Below are 16,189 nucleotides of genomic sequence, written 5' to 3'. Positions count from 1 at the left end.
TGCACCCTCGCTGTGGCCCCATCCAACTGCGGAGTCACCTGACAGCCATCTTTGAGTCCTGAAGCTGATAAAACATGCAAAGCCTCTTCAACCACAAAGAGATGCTCAGTTCACCTTCAGTGTGTTCCATTTTGCTCATGTGTCTTTTTTTCCCAGAAGTTATTTTTCTTTTTAACAGTGTCTTTTTTATAGACACATTCAATGTATCCCTTTTGCCACAGTTTTGCCAATCTAAATCCTTATCCAAGCATTCTTTTGTTGAATGCCTAGTTTTCCCACAACAGTAACAATGATTGCCAATAGGTATCTTATTCTTAAAGTCAGTAGAAACTTTATGAACTTGGGAAGATGCGCTTAATAGATCTGCTTCTTTATCTGCCATCTCCTTAGCAGTACTAATCTCAATTGGCTTCTGCAATGTTAGCCTGTCTTCTGTAAGCAAGCGTTTCTGAATTGCCTCACGACACAGACCACATACAAGCCTATCACATAACGTGTCGTTCAACAACTGCCCAAAATCACAGTGTTCAGACAATTGCTTCATCACTGCCACAAACCATGAAATAGATTCACCTTCCTCTGATTCCTTTTATGAAATCTAAACCTCTCAGCAATAGTCAAAAGTTTGGGTGAACAGTGGTCCTTTAAGCCTTTAACTATGGCTTAGCGGGGGTATTCCCTTCTGCCGCCGGCATGGGATAATGAGTCAAATTGGGACCCTGAGGTCTTGTGGAATCTGTGTGGTGGTTTCTTTCGAACTTTTAACATCTTTGGACTATTTTTACTCTGGCCATGGTCTGGTTTTTTAATTAATTATGCTATTGTTTGCACTGTTATAACCATGTGGTTTTGTGCAGGTCTTGTAGCTTTAGTTTTTGGTCTTGTTTTGTCTGGTGGATTTGGAACTCCTTTCCGGGGAACACTCTAAAATGGTAGCGCTAAATTAATACGCAGCAGCCTCTCCGGACTCTGGATTGGGGATTGCCAAACGTCACGTGGATTTTCTGGTGTAGTCTGTTTTGTCATATACTTTTGTGATATCATTCTGGAGGAACGTTGTCTCATTTTTTAACTGCATTGCATTTGTGGTGTCGAAATGACAATAAACTGAATCTGAATCTGAATCTGAATAATGTTTACAGCCAGGCTTAGCAGGGTGCACTAGACTGCGTAATAAATTAAATGCATTTGCACCCATCACAGTCAGAAAAGCTGGAACATGAATATCATTTGAAATTTGATTTGTCATTGCAAAATATTCATATCTTTCTGTATATGAACTCCTTTGCTCTGTCGTTTTGTCATATGGCCCCGTACTTCCAAACATTCTCACCATTTTCAAACACAATCACCTTCCAGAAAAGTTAAGTAGTCTTATCCGTCTCTCTCTCCCTCTCTTATTTCTTTTATTTAACCATCACCTTCTCATTCTCTCCCCTCGGATTCTTCGCTCACTGTCCTGTGGCCAGTTTCTTTTCGCTCACCCACGTTACACAGCAGCACACCGCCAGTGTTGCACATGGACTTTTCTTGCCAAAAAAACCCAATAAATATCACATGTGGACTTGTCCCCTCATCACCAGTTGTTATGTTGATGGTACTAGGAATCTGGGTGGCTGTGAATAACACACACAAGACACGGAGAGGTGAGGTACAAATGTGCTGCTGTTTATTTTGCATCTACTCAGAATGCCCTCTCACACTATGTTCAGTGCATAACACACAGGGAAGCTTGACAGCAACCCATAAGGGTCAAAACGTACATGAATACGTAACGCTAACAGCTCCAGAAAACTTGCCTGCAAGGATGTTGGTCCCCCTTGAGTTCACATGTAACCTGTTCAGGTCATACCTGCCCCAGAAGAGTTCCCAGTGACTCACAAATCTGAAACTCCACGACAATGGCATGCAGGATGCAAAATAAAGCTTTTCACAGTATCTCAATACATGCAGCAGGAGAAAAGCAATTGCAGATTACTGTTTACAGTCAAAGGAACTGTAATGCAATTCCCTTAACAAGAGAAAATCTGCAGATGCTGGAAAACCGAGCAACAAACACAAGATGCTGGAGGAACTCAGCAGGCCTGAAACATCGACTGTACTTTTTTCCACAGATGCTGCCTGGCCTGCTGAGTTCCACCAGCATTTTCTGTGTGTTTTAATACCCTTGTTGAGCCTTAGCAGTTAACACATTCTTCACCGATTAATCCTTTCTTCCATGGTCAGAACTTAAGTAGTGACAGTAGATAATTGACAGGGAGAGCTAGAAGTGAAGGAGATCGATCGTTTTGCATGAAGTGTGGTAAGAAAGTGAACTCACTTCCTGATACGTCAGGGGAAGAAGAAGTTAAATTGGGTTTCAGGAGGAAGGTGACAAACCCATATCAACACATGGGATTCACACATGGTCAAGTGGAATGGACTTCTCCTGCCTGAAACAATTGCTGTGATGCTCTGCTACAAAACTTACAGTGTGTTGGGTTTGTAGGAAATGCTTTGCAGTGTTAGACATCCGTGGTCAAAGAGCTTGTGTGGGAGGCTTCCTTTAGATGTCCAGCTATCTGTCTCTGGGTCATAGCAGTCAAAGGCATCACTGTCTTCGATGGTGTGGTCTGAAGTGATGTATCGGCCTCCAGTAACATACACTTTATTGTTTACAACTGTGGCTCCGTGATGCATCTTCCTCTCTTTCAGATCAGCACATTTTATAAACTGGCTGCTCTTTGTGTCAAAGGCAATCGTTCTCCTCGTGTATCCTGAAAGAGTAACAAGTAGACTTACAACAAAACCATCATTCTCAGGTGCAAACGCCGCACATGGTGGAAATCTGAAATAGAAACATGAAATTCTGGAAATGCCAGCTAGCATCTGTGGGCGGAGTATCTGAGGTAACACTTCAGGTTCAGGAGCTTTCATCAGGACTGAGTCAGTGAATAGAAGTCTCATTTTCCCTGGTGCTTTGTTCCAAAGGGGCTGGATTGCACTGGCAATTATTGCTCCTAATTACCCCTTGTGAGGGTAGTGGCAAACCCTTTCTTGAACCACAGCAGTCATGTTGGTAAAAGCAATCCTGCAATGCTGTTGGGGGAAAGTTCCAGGATTTAGACCAGAGACTACGAAGGGGTGGTGTGTGATCTGGAGGGGAGTGTCCAGATCGTTTGCTGCCCTTGTCCTACTTGTGGTGGAGATTGGAGGTTTGAAAGGTCCTGTCTCAATGTTAAAGACATATTAAATGGGCATAGTCAGCGAGTTGCCAGGTCTCACTGCTGCAGGAAGACTAAGGGGTCATGGGGGGGTGGGGGCAAGGGCAGAACAGGTGGCAGTTAGATTGGAAAGGTAGAGGTGATTGTGATCCATGGCTCTGAAGATGTGGGGATGTCCTTTGTGGAGAGATCAAGTCAGGTCTAGATGGGCTGCAAGAATAAGTGGGCTGACGTTGTGTGTCTTCAGGCACCCACTCAGCGATTCAAGAGCAGCTTTTTCCCCTTTGCCGTCCGATTCCTAAGTGGACATTGAACCCATGAATACTACCTCACTTTTTACATCTAATTATATCAGTTTTGGCACAATTGTTAATCTATTCAATATACATAAACTGTAATCAATTTATTCATTTATTTATTTTTACTTTTTTTCTTCTATATTATGTATTGCATTGAACTGCTGCTGCTAATTTAACAAATTTCACGACACATGCTGGTGATAATGAACCTGATTCTGATGTTCTGGGGCAAGAGGGATTAGCAGCCGTGAGGTGCATGTTAATAAACTTATTTATTAACATGAGGGTCTCATGTGTGGACCCTCATGGGCTGGAAACAAACCACTCAAAGGTTGTACCGCACCTGTCACACCCTATGCTTAGGTGGGACAGGAAAGCGCCTTCAATGCAATGGGACGCCGGGTGTATGCCTAACCGTATCAGTGCGTGAGTGGGTCACAGGATCTAAAAGGAACACTGCAATTTGCTTTTTAAAATCCATTTTCTTGAGATGTAGGCATTATCTGTATTGATAGCTGTTATTACCTCTGAACAGGGTGGCTTGTGAGGATGTATAAGAGCCAACCATACAGATCAGGTTGTGTAAAAGCATCAGACTTCTCAGCTGGCCTGATGGGATTTGAACTTGAATCCTTGGAATGTTAGTCGAAGCTAGTTTATAGAACGAAGGCATAAAGCAATGCGGCATGTCCCGCTGAGTTCATCCACCAGATTGTTAACTCATAGAGTGCTTGGTAAGTCCTGCATTGCAAAGTGTGAACAACCTTAAAATGAAAATAAATTGTATAGTGTACAAAAACAGTTGTATTAAGCATCAAAATTTCGAAGCCCTTGTTCCTAACCTTTTTTGTTCGCAAACCAGGAAAGCTTACTTCTATCTCAAGCAACCCGAATCAAAACTTCAATCAGTAATTTATGTTGGATTCAAGTCAAACCAGGGAAACTCTCTTTCCCTAAAATTCAGACCCACTATCATTGAGGTGAGTTCTATTTATGAGCACTTGAATCACCAAGGAATGGAGGCTATGGACCAAGATTACTGCTTGATGGTTAGCACAGGAGATGGTGGATGGAAAAGCCTGTTACTGTGCTCTTTGAGAAATCTATGCTTAGACTTTTAACAATTTTAAACTGTGAATCATATCCTCACAGTTTTTCTACTCAAAACGACATTTACAGTCTTCCCAAGTTCTGATAAAAGGTCATTAACATGAAACATTAACTGTTTCCTAGTCCACAGATGCAACTAACCATGCTTTGAACTTCAGTGTTTTATATTGTTAAGAAAATAGGAACTTATATTTTTATAACACATTTCACCACTACTAGATATCTGTAATTGCTTCACAGTCAAAGAGGAACTTTTTGGAATGTGGTCTGTTTTGATGTAAACTATGCAGCAGCTGTTCTTCAATAAGCAAGCTCCCAAAACCGTTCATCGGTTCTAGTGATGTTGGTCCAATGATAACTATTGGCCAAGGCATCACGGGCATCTCCCCTACTCCTGTTTAAAGTGCTGTGGTGGGATGTGATGTAGGTAGGGCGTGGTTCTCTGTAATTAGTCTCAAGCCATCAACTTCATACTCCTTGACAGTTTCATGAAATTGCACCATAAATACCAAGTAAACATGCAAAGTTGAGGTGAATGTCAATGATCCTTTGGAATATTCCCTGAATATCATTCAGCTGCTTGGTTCTATGGTGAACTACGTATACCTGTCTGGACACGCCCCTCCCCTCCACTGCTGACTGCTCCTGTGGCTCTTCCCACAGACCCTGGTATAAAGGCGATTGGAGGCACAGCCCCTTCCTCAGTCTCCAGGATGTTGTGTGGTGGTCGCTTGCTGCTTGTGCTTTCTTCCAGGCTTTTATTGGCTGGAATTGGCTTTTATTACCTTGACTCACGCCTCCAAGAGTTATTGATGGTGCATTAGGTTCAAAAAGGGACTCAGTGAATCTGTGGGGTTTCATTTGTCAAGCTGTAAATTATTCCAAGAGAGGTTTACAATGATCAATTTATTTTCGTTTAACTTTTTATTTGTTTTTTCAATCTGTCTCTTTCTTAATCTGATTGTCCTTTCCATCAGTGTAGTTCCCCTTCCATATATTACTTGACTTAATTCACTAAGTATCCTTCCACGTTCTGTACATTTCTCGATTTGTAATAATCAAGGAAGGAGAGTGAATGCTGCTCTCAGTACTTTTTGTCTGCTCTGCATCATACATTGCATTTGCTGGGCTGCTTCCAGGACTAGCACAAGACTGAGCTGTACGGTGTACCAGCTTTTGTTGATGCACCATGGACAGCATTCTGTCAGGGTGCACAGTGGCTCGGTAAGGCAACTGCTCCACACGTGACTGCAGGTGAGTTGTGATCACAGCTCAGCACATCACAGGAACCAGCATCCCTTCCATGGACTCCATCTGTACTTTCCACAGCCTCAATAAATTATCAAAGACACTACCACCCTGGACATCTTCTCTTCTCACATCTCCTTTCAGGCAGAAGAAACAAAAGCCTGCAGGCTCAAGGACAGCTTCTAACCCACTGTCATCAAACTCTTGAATGGAGCTCTTGTATGGTAAAATGGGCTCTTGGCCCCACAATGGACCTCTGTGATCTTGCACTTTATTGTTTACCTGCACAGTCCTCTTTTGCTAGTTCTTACACTTCCTCTGCATAGTTATTGTTTTACCTTATTCTAGCTCAATGCACTGTGTGATGATTTAATCTGCATGGATTTAGTATGCAAGGCAAACTTTTCACCGTATTTGACAATAATAAACCAGTACTGAGACACAGAACCAAAGGAGAAAAATATTCACCTCCTGGGACCCATTCCTACCGGCCTCATTAAGTTGTGTGTCAATGTGTCTGCTAAGGACAAATAACCCTGACTAATATTGCAAAGTATTGCAACCTCTTGCCTTCTTCCCTTCAATCTTGCCCATAATTACCATGCATTCTAACTCCTCTTTCCTAATCACGTGTCCAATGAAGTTACGTTGCCTTTTCATGATCTCATACATTATTTCTCTCTTTGTGCTTGCTCTGTTCATGACATCCTCATTAGATATTCATTTCGTCCATGATATCCTTTGCATCTTCCTCAAAAACCACATCTCTGCTGCCTCAATTTGTTTCCTCATGTTACTAGATATTGTCCAACATTCTGAGCCATATAACATAACTGGATAAACGTAACATTTCAGTACTCTGAGGCAGGTTGTCATGCCTAGTTTAGTTTAGTTTATGGGAAAGATTGAATGGAAGAAAGCAAGAGGAAGGCAAAGACAAATGATGATGTAAACAGCAGCCGGAGAACTGGAAATGAATTCCAATGAATTGATCCACTTGACCTGAAGCAGGAGTGTGTGGGCCATGGCAGTCAAAGCTCAAACTGGGCACGGCACCTGATGATGATGATTGCAACCTACCTCCTATGACAATGATCCTGTCCCCAACCACAGCTGCAGGGCCACAGACGTTCTTAACCATTCTTGTCTCCATTCTGAACCAGATGTTCCGAGATATATTGTAAACCTGAATCATGTTACAGAATTAAAAACAGATGTTACAATTAGGCTCTCTGCCCTAATCTTGCTGCAGGTTTAACTCCACTGTCACATAAAGTGAATCTGGCTACATTATAAGCAGGGCGATGAATCTGAAAATATTGACTCCATGTCTTCTCCACCTTCTGTGCAGTCCGTACACACATTTGGGATTTCGGTGGGATGGATTTGCTGGCTCCTGTAAGACCGCAGGCAACTTCATCCATGGCTACATCAATGCACCTTGCAGAGAAATTTGAACAGTTGAATTAAATGCCCTGGTTTAACTACACACTGACCTAGGTGCCTTATATTTTCACTTGAATATATTTCTGACTTGCAAACTGTTTAGGTTACAATCAGTTCTCAGGAACAGAACCTTGTTGTAGCATATGAAGGACCAGCATAGAAAAGTGAAATCTGAGTGGGGATGTTCAGAGAACTTCACAGGGTTTTGAAAAGTTTGTTTGAGAGACTGTAATATATTGCAACTTTATAAAACTCTGGTTAGGATCCATTAAGCTATAACAACATAAGACAAAGGAGCAGAATTAGGCCATCCCTCTCAACCACATTCTCCTGCCTTCACCCCATAACCTTTGATGCCCTTACTAACCCAGAACCAATCAACCGCTGCTTGTACGTCAGTCAATGAAAGCAAGCATGCAGGTACAGCAGGCAGTGAAGAAAGCTAATGGCATGCTGGCTTTTATAACAAGAGGAATTGAGTATAGGAGTAAAGAGGTCCTTCTGCAGCTTTACAGGGCCCTGATGAGACCACACCTGGAGTATTGTGTGCAGTTTTGGTCTCCAAATTTGAGGAAGGATATTCTTGCTATTGAGGGAGTGCAACGTAGGTTCACAAGGTTATTTCCTGGAATGGCGGGACTGTCATATTTTGAAAGATTGGAGCGACTGGGCTTGTATACACTGGAATTTAGAAGGATGAGAGGGGATCTGATTGAAACATATAAGATTATTAAGGGATTGGACACACTGGAGGCAGGAAGCATGTTCCCGCTGATGGGTGAGTCCAGAACTAGAGGCCACGGTTTAAGAATAAGGGGTAGGCCATTTAGAACAGAGATGCAGAAAAACTTTTTCACCCAGAGAGTGGTGGATATGTGGAATGCTCTGTCCCAGAAGGCAGTGGAGGCCAAGTCTCTGGATGCATTCAAGAGAGAGTTAGATAGAGCTCTTATACATAGCGGGGTCAAGGGATATGGGGAGAGGGCAGGAACGGGGTACTGACTGTGGATGATCAGCCATGATCACAGTGAATGGCGGTGCTGGCTAGAAGGGCCAAATGGCCTACTCCTGCACCTACTGTCTGTTGTCTATTAAACATATCACAGACATCCATGGCAATGAATTCCACCCTCAAGCTAAGAAAATTCCTCCTCATCTCTGTTGTAGAGGGACGTCCTGTTCTGAGGCCATGTCCTTTGGTGCCAGACTCTCCTACTATAGGAAACATCCTCTCAATATTCACTCTATCTAGGCCTTTCAATATTCAATAGGTTTCAATGAGATTCCCCCACACACCCCCATTCTTCTAAACTCCAGCGAGTATAGGCCTAAAGCCATCAAATGTTCCTCATACGTTAACCCTTTCATTCCAAAAATCATTCCCCTGAACCTCCAGTAGACTCTCTTCAATGGCAGCATATCTTTTCCTAGAACTGCTCATAATTCACCAAATACATCTGGAATATTGGATTCAGTTCTGGTTGCCCATTACAGGAAGGATTTGGTTTACCAGGATGCTGCCTGGATGAGAGAGCGTGTGTAATATGGAGGAATCAGACCAAGTTGGATTGTTTTCTCGGGAGCAGCAGAGGCTGAGGGGAGACCTGACAGAGGTTTATCTTTTTTTTGAACAAAATAAACTTAATTCATAATAAAAATTCTTTACAAGGATAAACTGTTAAATGCCTTTTCATTCCTTAAATTCCTACTCAATGCTTTTTGGACTGTTCTATTACATTCATACACATCAATAGCACAGCTGCCATTTGTATACTGTTACAATAATAACTGAGGGGCTTCCTCCCTCAACCCAACCCCTCCCTCTCCAGCAGGAGAATAACCCTTCCACTGTGGTCCTTGCCCACTAAGTCCGTGTGGTGGCTACACGAGGCGTCAGTGGGCCCCTCAGCACGTGCTCCAGCAGACCGGAATGCACTAGTCTAGCACTTTCCCACAGACACCTCCACGCGCAGGCAGACCTCAGGGCATCTTTCACCGAGCTGATGCTCTGCCAGCAGCACTTGATGTTTGTCTCTGAGTGTGGCCCTGGGAAGCAGCCCGGGGGTCAGAGAGTCCCCTGCCATGCATCCGCTTGGGATGAACTGCGACGCAGGCTCTTGCACAAACAAGAGAAAATCTGCAGATGCTGATCTGCATCACCCAGAACTCCCAGTGGCCACCCATTTTAATTCTGCTTCCTATTCCAATTCCAATATGTCCATCCATGGCCTCCTCCACTGTTGTGATGAGGTCACACTTAGGTTGGAGGAACAACACCTTATGTTCCGTTTGTGTAGCCTCCAACCTGATAGTATGAACATCGATTTCTCGAACTTCCGGTAATGCCCCCCCTTCACCATTCCCCAACCCCCTTTCCCTCTCTCACCTTATCTCCTTGCCTGCCCATAGCCTCCCTCTAGTGCTCCTCCCCCCTTTTTCTTTATTCCATGGCCTTCTGTCTCTTTCACCAATCAACTTCCCAGCTCTTTACTTCATCCCTCCCCCTCCAGGTTTCACCCATCACCTGGTGGTTCTCTCTCCCCACCCCCACCTTTTAAATCTACTCCTCAGCTTTTTTTCTCCAGTCCTGCTGAGGGCCTTTGGCCTGAAACATTGACTGTACCTTTTTCCACAGATACAGCTTGGCCTGCTGAGTTCCTCCAGCATTTCGTGTGCAATGGAGATTTATCTAAGGGATGAGGAAATTTGATAAGGTGCAGAGACTGTGGTTGAGGTTTGAACAGAGAAGGCCAGTGTGAAATTTAATTGGGGTGTTCAATATTATGAAATATTTCGATAGGTTAAATAAAGATTTGGTTTTTAGGTGAGTAACCAGGGCAACATAAGTGGAAAAACTCCCAAGGCATGAGGAGAAGCATTACTGTTGATGTTGTGAGTGAATGTGGGATGTGCTGCCTGAAAGGGTGGAGGAGTCAGATTTACTGGAGGTTTCAGAGGGGAAATTGGATGAAATACCATAAAATGGGGCATCTGCAGGGCTGTGGAGATTGGATCTAATTGGTAAGGCCACCGTGGGCTGAGTGGTCTCTGTGTGCAGTGGAAGTCCAAGAAATATTGGAGAGCTGTCTGCAACTTGAGCTATATCATGTAGCTGAATGGGTGTAATAGTCTCAGTTATCCTTTGATCAGTGATGAGGATATGGCTCTATTGTGCTGAGGTTACCTTTCAATTATTTGCAGTTTGAGTCACTTAATTCACAGCAGATAAATTATTTACCAGTTTTTTTTCCGGAAAACTGTCAGCTATTCACAATATCTGAACGAAACATTACTCAGGATTTATCACCGTGAATGCTTGATCTCAATCATTTACGATCGCATTATTTATTGATTATTTTACTCTGCTGTCTCGTGTTCTGGGTTTGATGACACTATCTGCTAATGTTCAGTTAATGGATTGTGTCTTGGTTTAACAGCCTGGGTAGACATTAATCTTCAAAGCTAACAATCATTAAGAGAGATGGCGATGAATGTTTTCCACTACTTTAGCCACTTCTGAGAAATTGTATTCAATCCAGGCCAAATTATCCTGGCAGAGTCGTTCTAAATCCTTGCTGGTGGTCATCCAGCAATCCTGAACACTAACTTGCTTATAGCACAAAAAATATCAGATTAATAGAGCAATTTCAGCCTCACAAGAGCTAACCTTGCATAAAACTTTTTGATGTTTTTGCTTTGTACTGTCTGATTAGCTGCATTATTTGAGTAGCTGGATTTAAGGCTGCCAGAATTCTGTGCGTTTAATGACTTCTAATAGATCAAAAACATAACAGGAACAACTATTGTGCTTTTAGAATGGCCAAACTTCGCCCGGCCTATTTACTCGAACTTTAGCAAAGTTTAATTCTGAGCCTCGTCAGGGGAACTTAAAAGCAGGTGACCAAAAACTTGGCAAAGAGCAGGCTGGGAGGGAATTCTGGAGCTAGGGACTTTGACAGGTGCAGGTATGGCTGCCAGTGGTGACTAAGTCTGGGGATAATCAGCTGCAAAATTGGAGGAGTGCAGGAAGCTCAGGGCCATTGTGGGTGGTAAGACGGGGTGGAGGGTTTTTTTTTTGTCAGAATGTTAAGAATTTTATAACTGAGGCCTAAACTAGGAGCTAGTATGAGCCAGTGTGTGTGGTTGTGTGGGATCATTAGGGCTTGGAGGGGATGAGGACAAGTAGTCAGCAGAGTTTTGGACGTCCTCATGTTTGTGGAGGAGGCTAAACATCATGGGATAGTCAAATGGTGCAAGGCGTCACCAACTTATTGTAGAGACTTAGAGTCATACAGCACAGAAACAGGTTTCTGGTCCATCCCTACCAAGATTCCCTCAAAGCTAGTCCCATTTGCCCACATTTGACCCAAGTTCCTTGAAAACCTTCTTATCCATGTACCTTACATTTAAATATGGTTAAACTTGTGCTGTGTCACCTCCCCTTCTCTGATCACAATCAACCAATGGAGAATAGATCTGACAGACACACCTGTATCAGGCGAGCAGCATTCTGGACCGCATCTTCCCCACCGAAAACGTAGAGGCGTTGGTTGACAGCCGCAGTAGCTGGGTGCAGCACAGCAACAGGCATGGGAGCCATTCTTTCCCAGATTCCAAAAACGCTGTCATACCTGTGCAATGTGTCCAGTATCTCCTGACTGGGCCCGATCCCTCCTAGGGAGAAAATATAGTTCACATGCGCGAGGGTCTGATGGGAATAACAGGGGAAAGGCATGTCTTTCTCGGTCCGCCAGTGGTTCATCTTAAAGGAGAAACTATAAACTCTTGCACTCGCAGTTCTCTTCCCGTTGCTAATGATCAGTCCCCCGAGGACGTATACGTTCCTGTGTAAGCAAACGCAAGAACCTTTATAAAGGTGTACAGGAAGCTTTGAGAGGGTGTGCCAGTTCTGGTCCATATAATTATACAAGAAAACCTCTCTCGTGGTCCCTTGGTTGCTCTTCCTACCTCCAATGGTGACAAGGAACTCCTGGGAAGCACACCTACGTGGTAAGTGCACCAAGGGTGTACTGTTGGGGCTGTTTGCAGGGCTCAGAGAAAAGAGTAACCTGACGGCTGACTCCAAAATGCCCCTGCAAACAGGTGAACCTTGGATGAAGGGGTTGTTGGCGATGAAGTGGAAGAGGTAGGTGGGGTGCACGTACTGGAGTCGCACCTTCTCGAGGAGCTCGTGTGTGTGGCGCTGCCGGGTCTCTGGGTCGTGACGGATCCAGGCAGACAGGGTGTCAAACACCTGCTCTTCTTCGGCACGGAGCTCATCGTCCCCGAGGTAGCCCGCGAGCTCAGTGCAGGAGAGCTCCTTGAGCTCCTCCGTGGTTGCCACCTCCAGGAAGTGCTCCAGAGCCATTTTCTTCGCCTGCCTCTCCAGACTCCTGCAGTTGAACACCTGCGCAAGCCTTACCATGCCAAGGCAGTTGTCAGCAGTTAACTGACCTTGCAAGTATGTCGAGCAAGCCTCAAATACTTTGGGGTACTGGTAAACGGCAGCCGCTTCCATCAAATAGAAAACGTTTGCCGCATTTACGGTAATCTCCCCTGTATACACATAATCCACAAGCAGAGCCAGAATGTCCCCATCGATCCCCAAAAGATGGACCCGCCTGAGAAAACTTTCTTTGAAGTTGTGACAAAACATAGCCCAGAAGTAGGGACTACTAGACGCCAGGACACTTCGGTGACAAGGCAGTTCTTTCCCCCCAGCACAGAGAATTACATCAGTCAAGGTCTCTTCACGACGCAGTCTATTAAGCTGTTTCAGTAATTGGTGAGACAGGTCCATTTCTTTGAACTGAAATGAGTTGTGAAGAACTGTAGGTTCATTCATGCTGTAAAACAAAAAAGAAGAATTAGACATGAAAGATAGCCCAGATCTTTTTGAGCAGAAGTTTTATGGCGCACTTTATTCATTTGTTTCCAGCTTGCTTCAGGAAGAATTAATAATGTGAACATTCTCTAAGTGAATCCACACCAACAACAACGTTCAAGGATGTGGGTTGATTACAGATAGCAAAACATTCTCGAGCAGGGGTGCCCAGCCTGGTTAATGGGAGGGGTCCACGGCATAACAAAGTTTGGGAACCCCTGGTCTAGAGAGTTTCACTTGTTTTACAAATATTTGATGCTGTTTGGCTTAGTTGGCCGAGTCTTTAAATTTTATAGCCTATTTGTGAAAGATAATTAACAGAAAAAACATAATTAACAAAAAAAGATTGTGGGATGTGTTAAGTCATCACCATGCACTAAGTTGTAATCTAGAACACTTTGTCTGAAAGGAGAATGAAATCATATTCTGTGTGGATTTTCAAAAGAGAAATGGCTGAAGGAGTAACATTTACAAGGCTTTGCTGAAAAAGGAAGGGATGTAGGGTTACCTGAAGGGTCAAAAAACTAGCTTCAACCTCTGTGGTGAGACCTGTCCAGGTTAGACAATCTGCTCCAATCTGGACGTGTTGAGTGCTAGTACCATAGGTTCATGCCAGGAGAGCCTCCAGTTGTCAAGGAAACTCAGGCATGAAACACCCCCCCCCCAAGAGAAACATACACCTCTATTGCAAAGTTATTACTAATGTACTTCAGAGGTGAGCATCTGATGTTTTTACCTTGTCTGGCCGATATGTGATCCCAGATCAACCAATGTGACCTGAGAGGTAATTGGGAATGGACAATAAATTTCATTGTTTCCAGGGACATCCAATCCCATAATTGAAATGATTTACCTTCTAATTGTCACTGGCCCCAGAGGAGAATGAAAAGTGGTCAAAACTATGGGAAGAAATTAACTGGTTTGTCGTGTAGAGTTCTGGTTTCTGAGCAGCCAGTGTACCTGAAACAATTTGAACAATTTGATAGGGTTGGTTATCGTATCTCCTAGTTCCGGAGCTAAATTATTTTTCTGTTTGTCCAATGAGGTGAAATGATTTCCTGGTTATAGAGTCATTGACTCATACAGCACAGAACAGGCCCTTTGACTCAACTGGTCCATACCACCCAAGGTGCCCATCATTACTGGTCCCATTTGTCCACGTTTGGGCCATGTCCCTCTACACCTTCACTTGAACGTCTGACTGAGAGGCACCCCAAATAGTAATGGCATTTAAGTCAGTTATATCTGTTTTCCAGTAACTAAGTGACACTTCAGAAATTATTGCCTTTCAGGCATGGTCAAATTGACATGATATTGGACTCATTCATCCTTTATCCTCCAAGCTTACTAACACCACGTAGACACTAGGTCCCAGTAAGGCCTCTTAATGTCAGCAACAAAGAGGAACTACTCAAGATTGCACTGTGGAGAGGTAGAATGTGAAGGAACCATTATCACATTTAAATAACATTTGCCCAAATTTTCAACCCTGTTCTTTACCCCCTAACCTATTCCTTCCCAAAACACTACAAGGTGCACCCTAATTCCCTAGGGAAATTAGAACTTAAACGAAGAAGGACACTTTACACATTGGAATCGATGAAAGTGCAAACACAACTCCTCATGTGGAAGAAACAATTAGTCAAGGAACCTTACCTTCTACATAAAAGAATCCTATTCCCCAATAATATTGGTGAGTCAACATTACTTTCAAACCAATTGGCAAAGATCAAAAGGTTACGAGCTTGAAGAAAGACACATGGAACGAGTTTTGACATGCTTACACATCTCTTGAAGATTATTAAATTACCTGACTTCCAGGGTTAATGATGTCCAGAGTCCTTTCCAGGGTTAATAGCATTGAATTTTCCTCTTTACGCCTTCTTTGCTGGTGGTCAAAGGTGCAAACACAGCAGGAGAATGAAAAGGCCTTTCTGTGGTGGTTTCAGTAAAATTTCCCTGAATTAATGTTCCAGATTTGTTAATAAGTAGACAGCCTTGCTTTGAAACTTGTATTTAGATCAGCTCTCAGACACAAAACATTACTTACATTCCGAGACTATTAATAGACCAGCATACACTTTCAACTAACAGCACATGTGACATCGCACTTGTTTGTGCTGCTGGTAAGATAAGACATGCAATGTTTTGATGTCGCCTCTGAGGCAGGGTGGTCTGATATTTCCAGCCTTTGGAGGGTTCATCTCCATCCACTAAGCTTGGGACACATCCAGAAAGGATGGATTGTTCTAGTACCAAACCTGGATTAATTTCCCCAAACAAGAGTTTCTACTCAAACTTCGAAATATAACCTTGTTTTCGATATGGTTTGCTTCTCTTAACTACTGTGTGTTCTGATGTTTCTACTGGACAGGAGATCAATCCCACAGATCATTGCAACAGCATTATAGCAACATACCACACAGAAAAAGAATCTTCATCCCAGCGTGTTCATGCCAACCAAAATGCCTGCCTGAGCTGGTCCCATTTGCCAGCAGCTAGCCAATACCCTTTTCATCTATGTACCTGTCCCGTTGCCTTTTAAATTTTACAATTGTACCCATCTCTACCTCTTCCTCATTCCACATACTCTGATGTTGCCAGGGTCTCGAGGGGCTGAATTATAGGAGGGAGGGGAACGGTTTGGCACACTAGGACTTTATACGTCAGAGTGTAGGAGACAGAGTGATGACCTAATAGAGGTGTAAAAGGTCATGTGGGGCATAGAAAGGATGACTACACCCAGGGAAAGAGAATCAAAAACTGGAGGGCAGAGGTTTAAGATGAGAGGGGAAGATTTTTTTCCCAAACTTCCAGTAATTGCCCCCCCCCCACTTCACCATTCCCTATTCCCAATTCCCTCTCTCACATTATTTCTTCACCTGCCTATCACCTCCCTCTGGTCCTCTTCCCCCTTCCTTTTTTTCCATGTTCTTCTCCCCTCTCCTATCAGATTTCCCCCTTCTCCAGCCCTTTATCTCTTTCACCAACCAACTCCC

The 16,189-nt window shown here is 43.6% G+C and overlaps 1 protein-coding gene across 2 annotated transcripts; it reads right to left on the bottom strand.

Annotated features, from left to right (window-relative positions):
* Positions 1-1,653: 1,653 nt before the first annotated feature.
* On the bottom strand, positions 1,654-15,301 carry klhl38a (kelch-like family member 38a). Of its 2 annotated transcripts, none has more exons than XM_059972901.1 (4): positions 15,001-15,301; positions 11,796-13,152; positions 6,941-7,046; positions 1,654-2,756 (listed from the first exon to the last, which is right to left on the bottom strand). In XM_059972901.1, exons 2-4 carry the CDS (start codon positions 13,149-13,151, stop codon positions 2,467-2,469), a joined length of 1,752 nt encoding a protein of 583 aa, XP_059828884.1. In that variant the 5' UTR covers position 13,152; positions 15,001-15,301; the 3' UTR covers positions 1,654-2,466. The 2 variants fall into 2 exon arrangements, with proteins under 2 accessions (XP_059828884.1, XP_059828891.1); XM_059972908.1 differs by lacking the exon at positions 15,001-15,301 and adding an exon at positions 14,847-14,964.
* Positions 15,302-16,189: the final 888 nt, after the last annotated feature.

This window comes from Hypanus sabinus, chromosome 1 (genome assembly GCF_030144855.1).
Source record: "Hypanus sabinus isolate sHypSab1 chromosome 1, sHypSab1.hap1, whole genome shotgun sequence".
NCBI lineage: Eukaryota > Metazoa > Chordata > Chondrichthyes > Myliobatiformes > Dasyatidae > Hypanus > Hypanus sabinus.
Note: the sequence above shows the minus strand (reverse complement) of the source record. Positions and strands in the feature narration are given on the sequence as shown.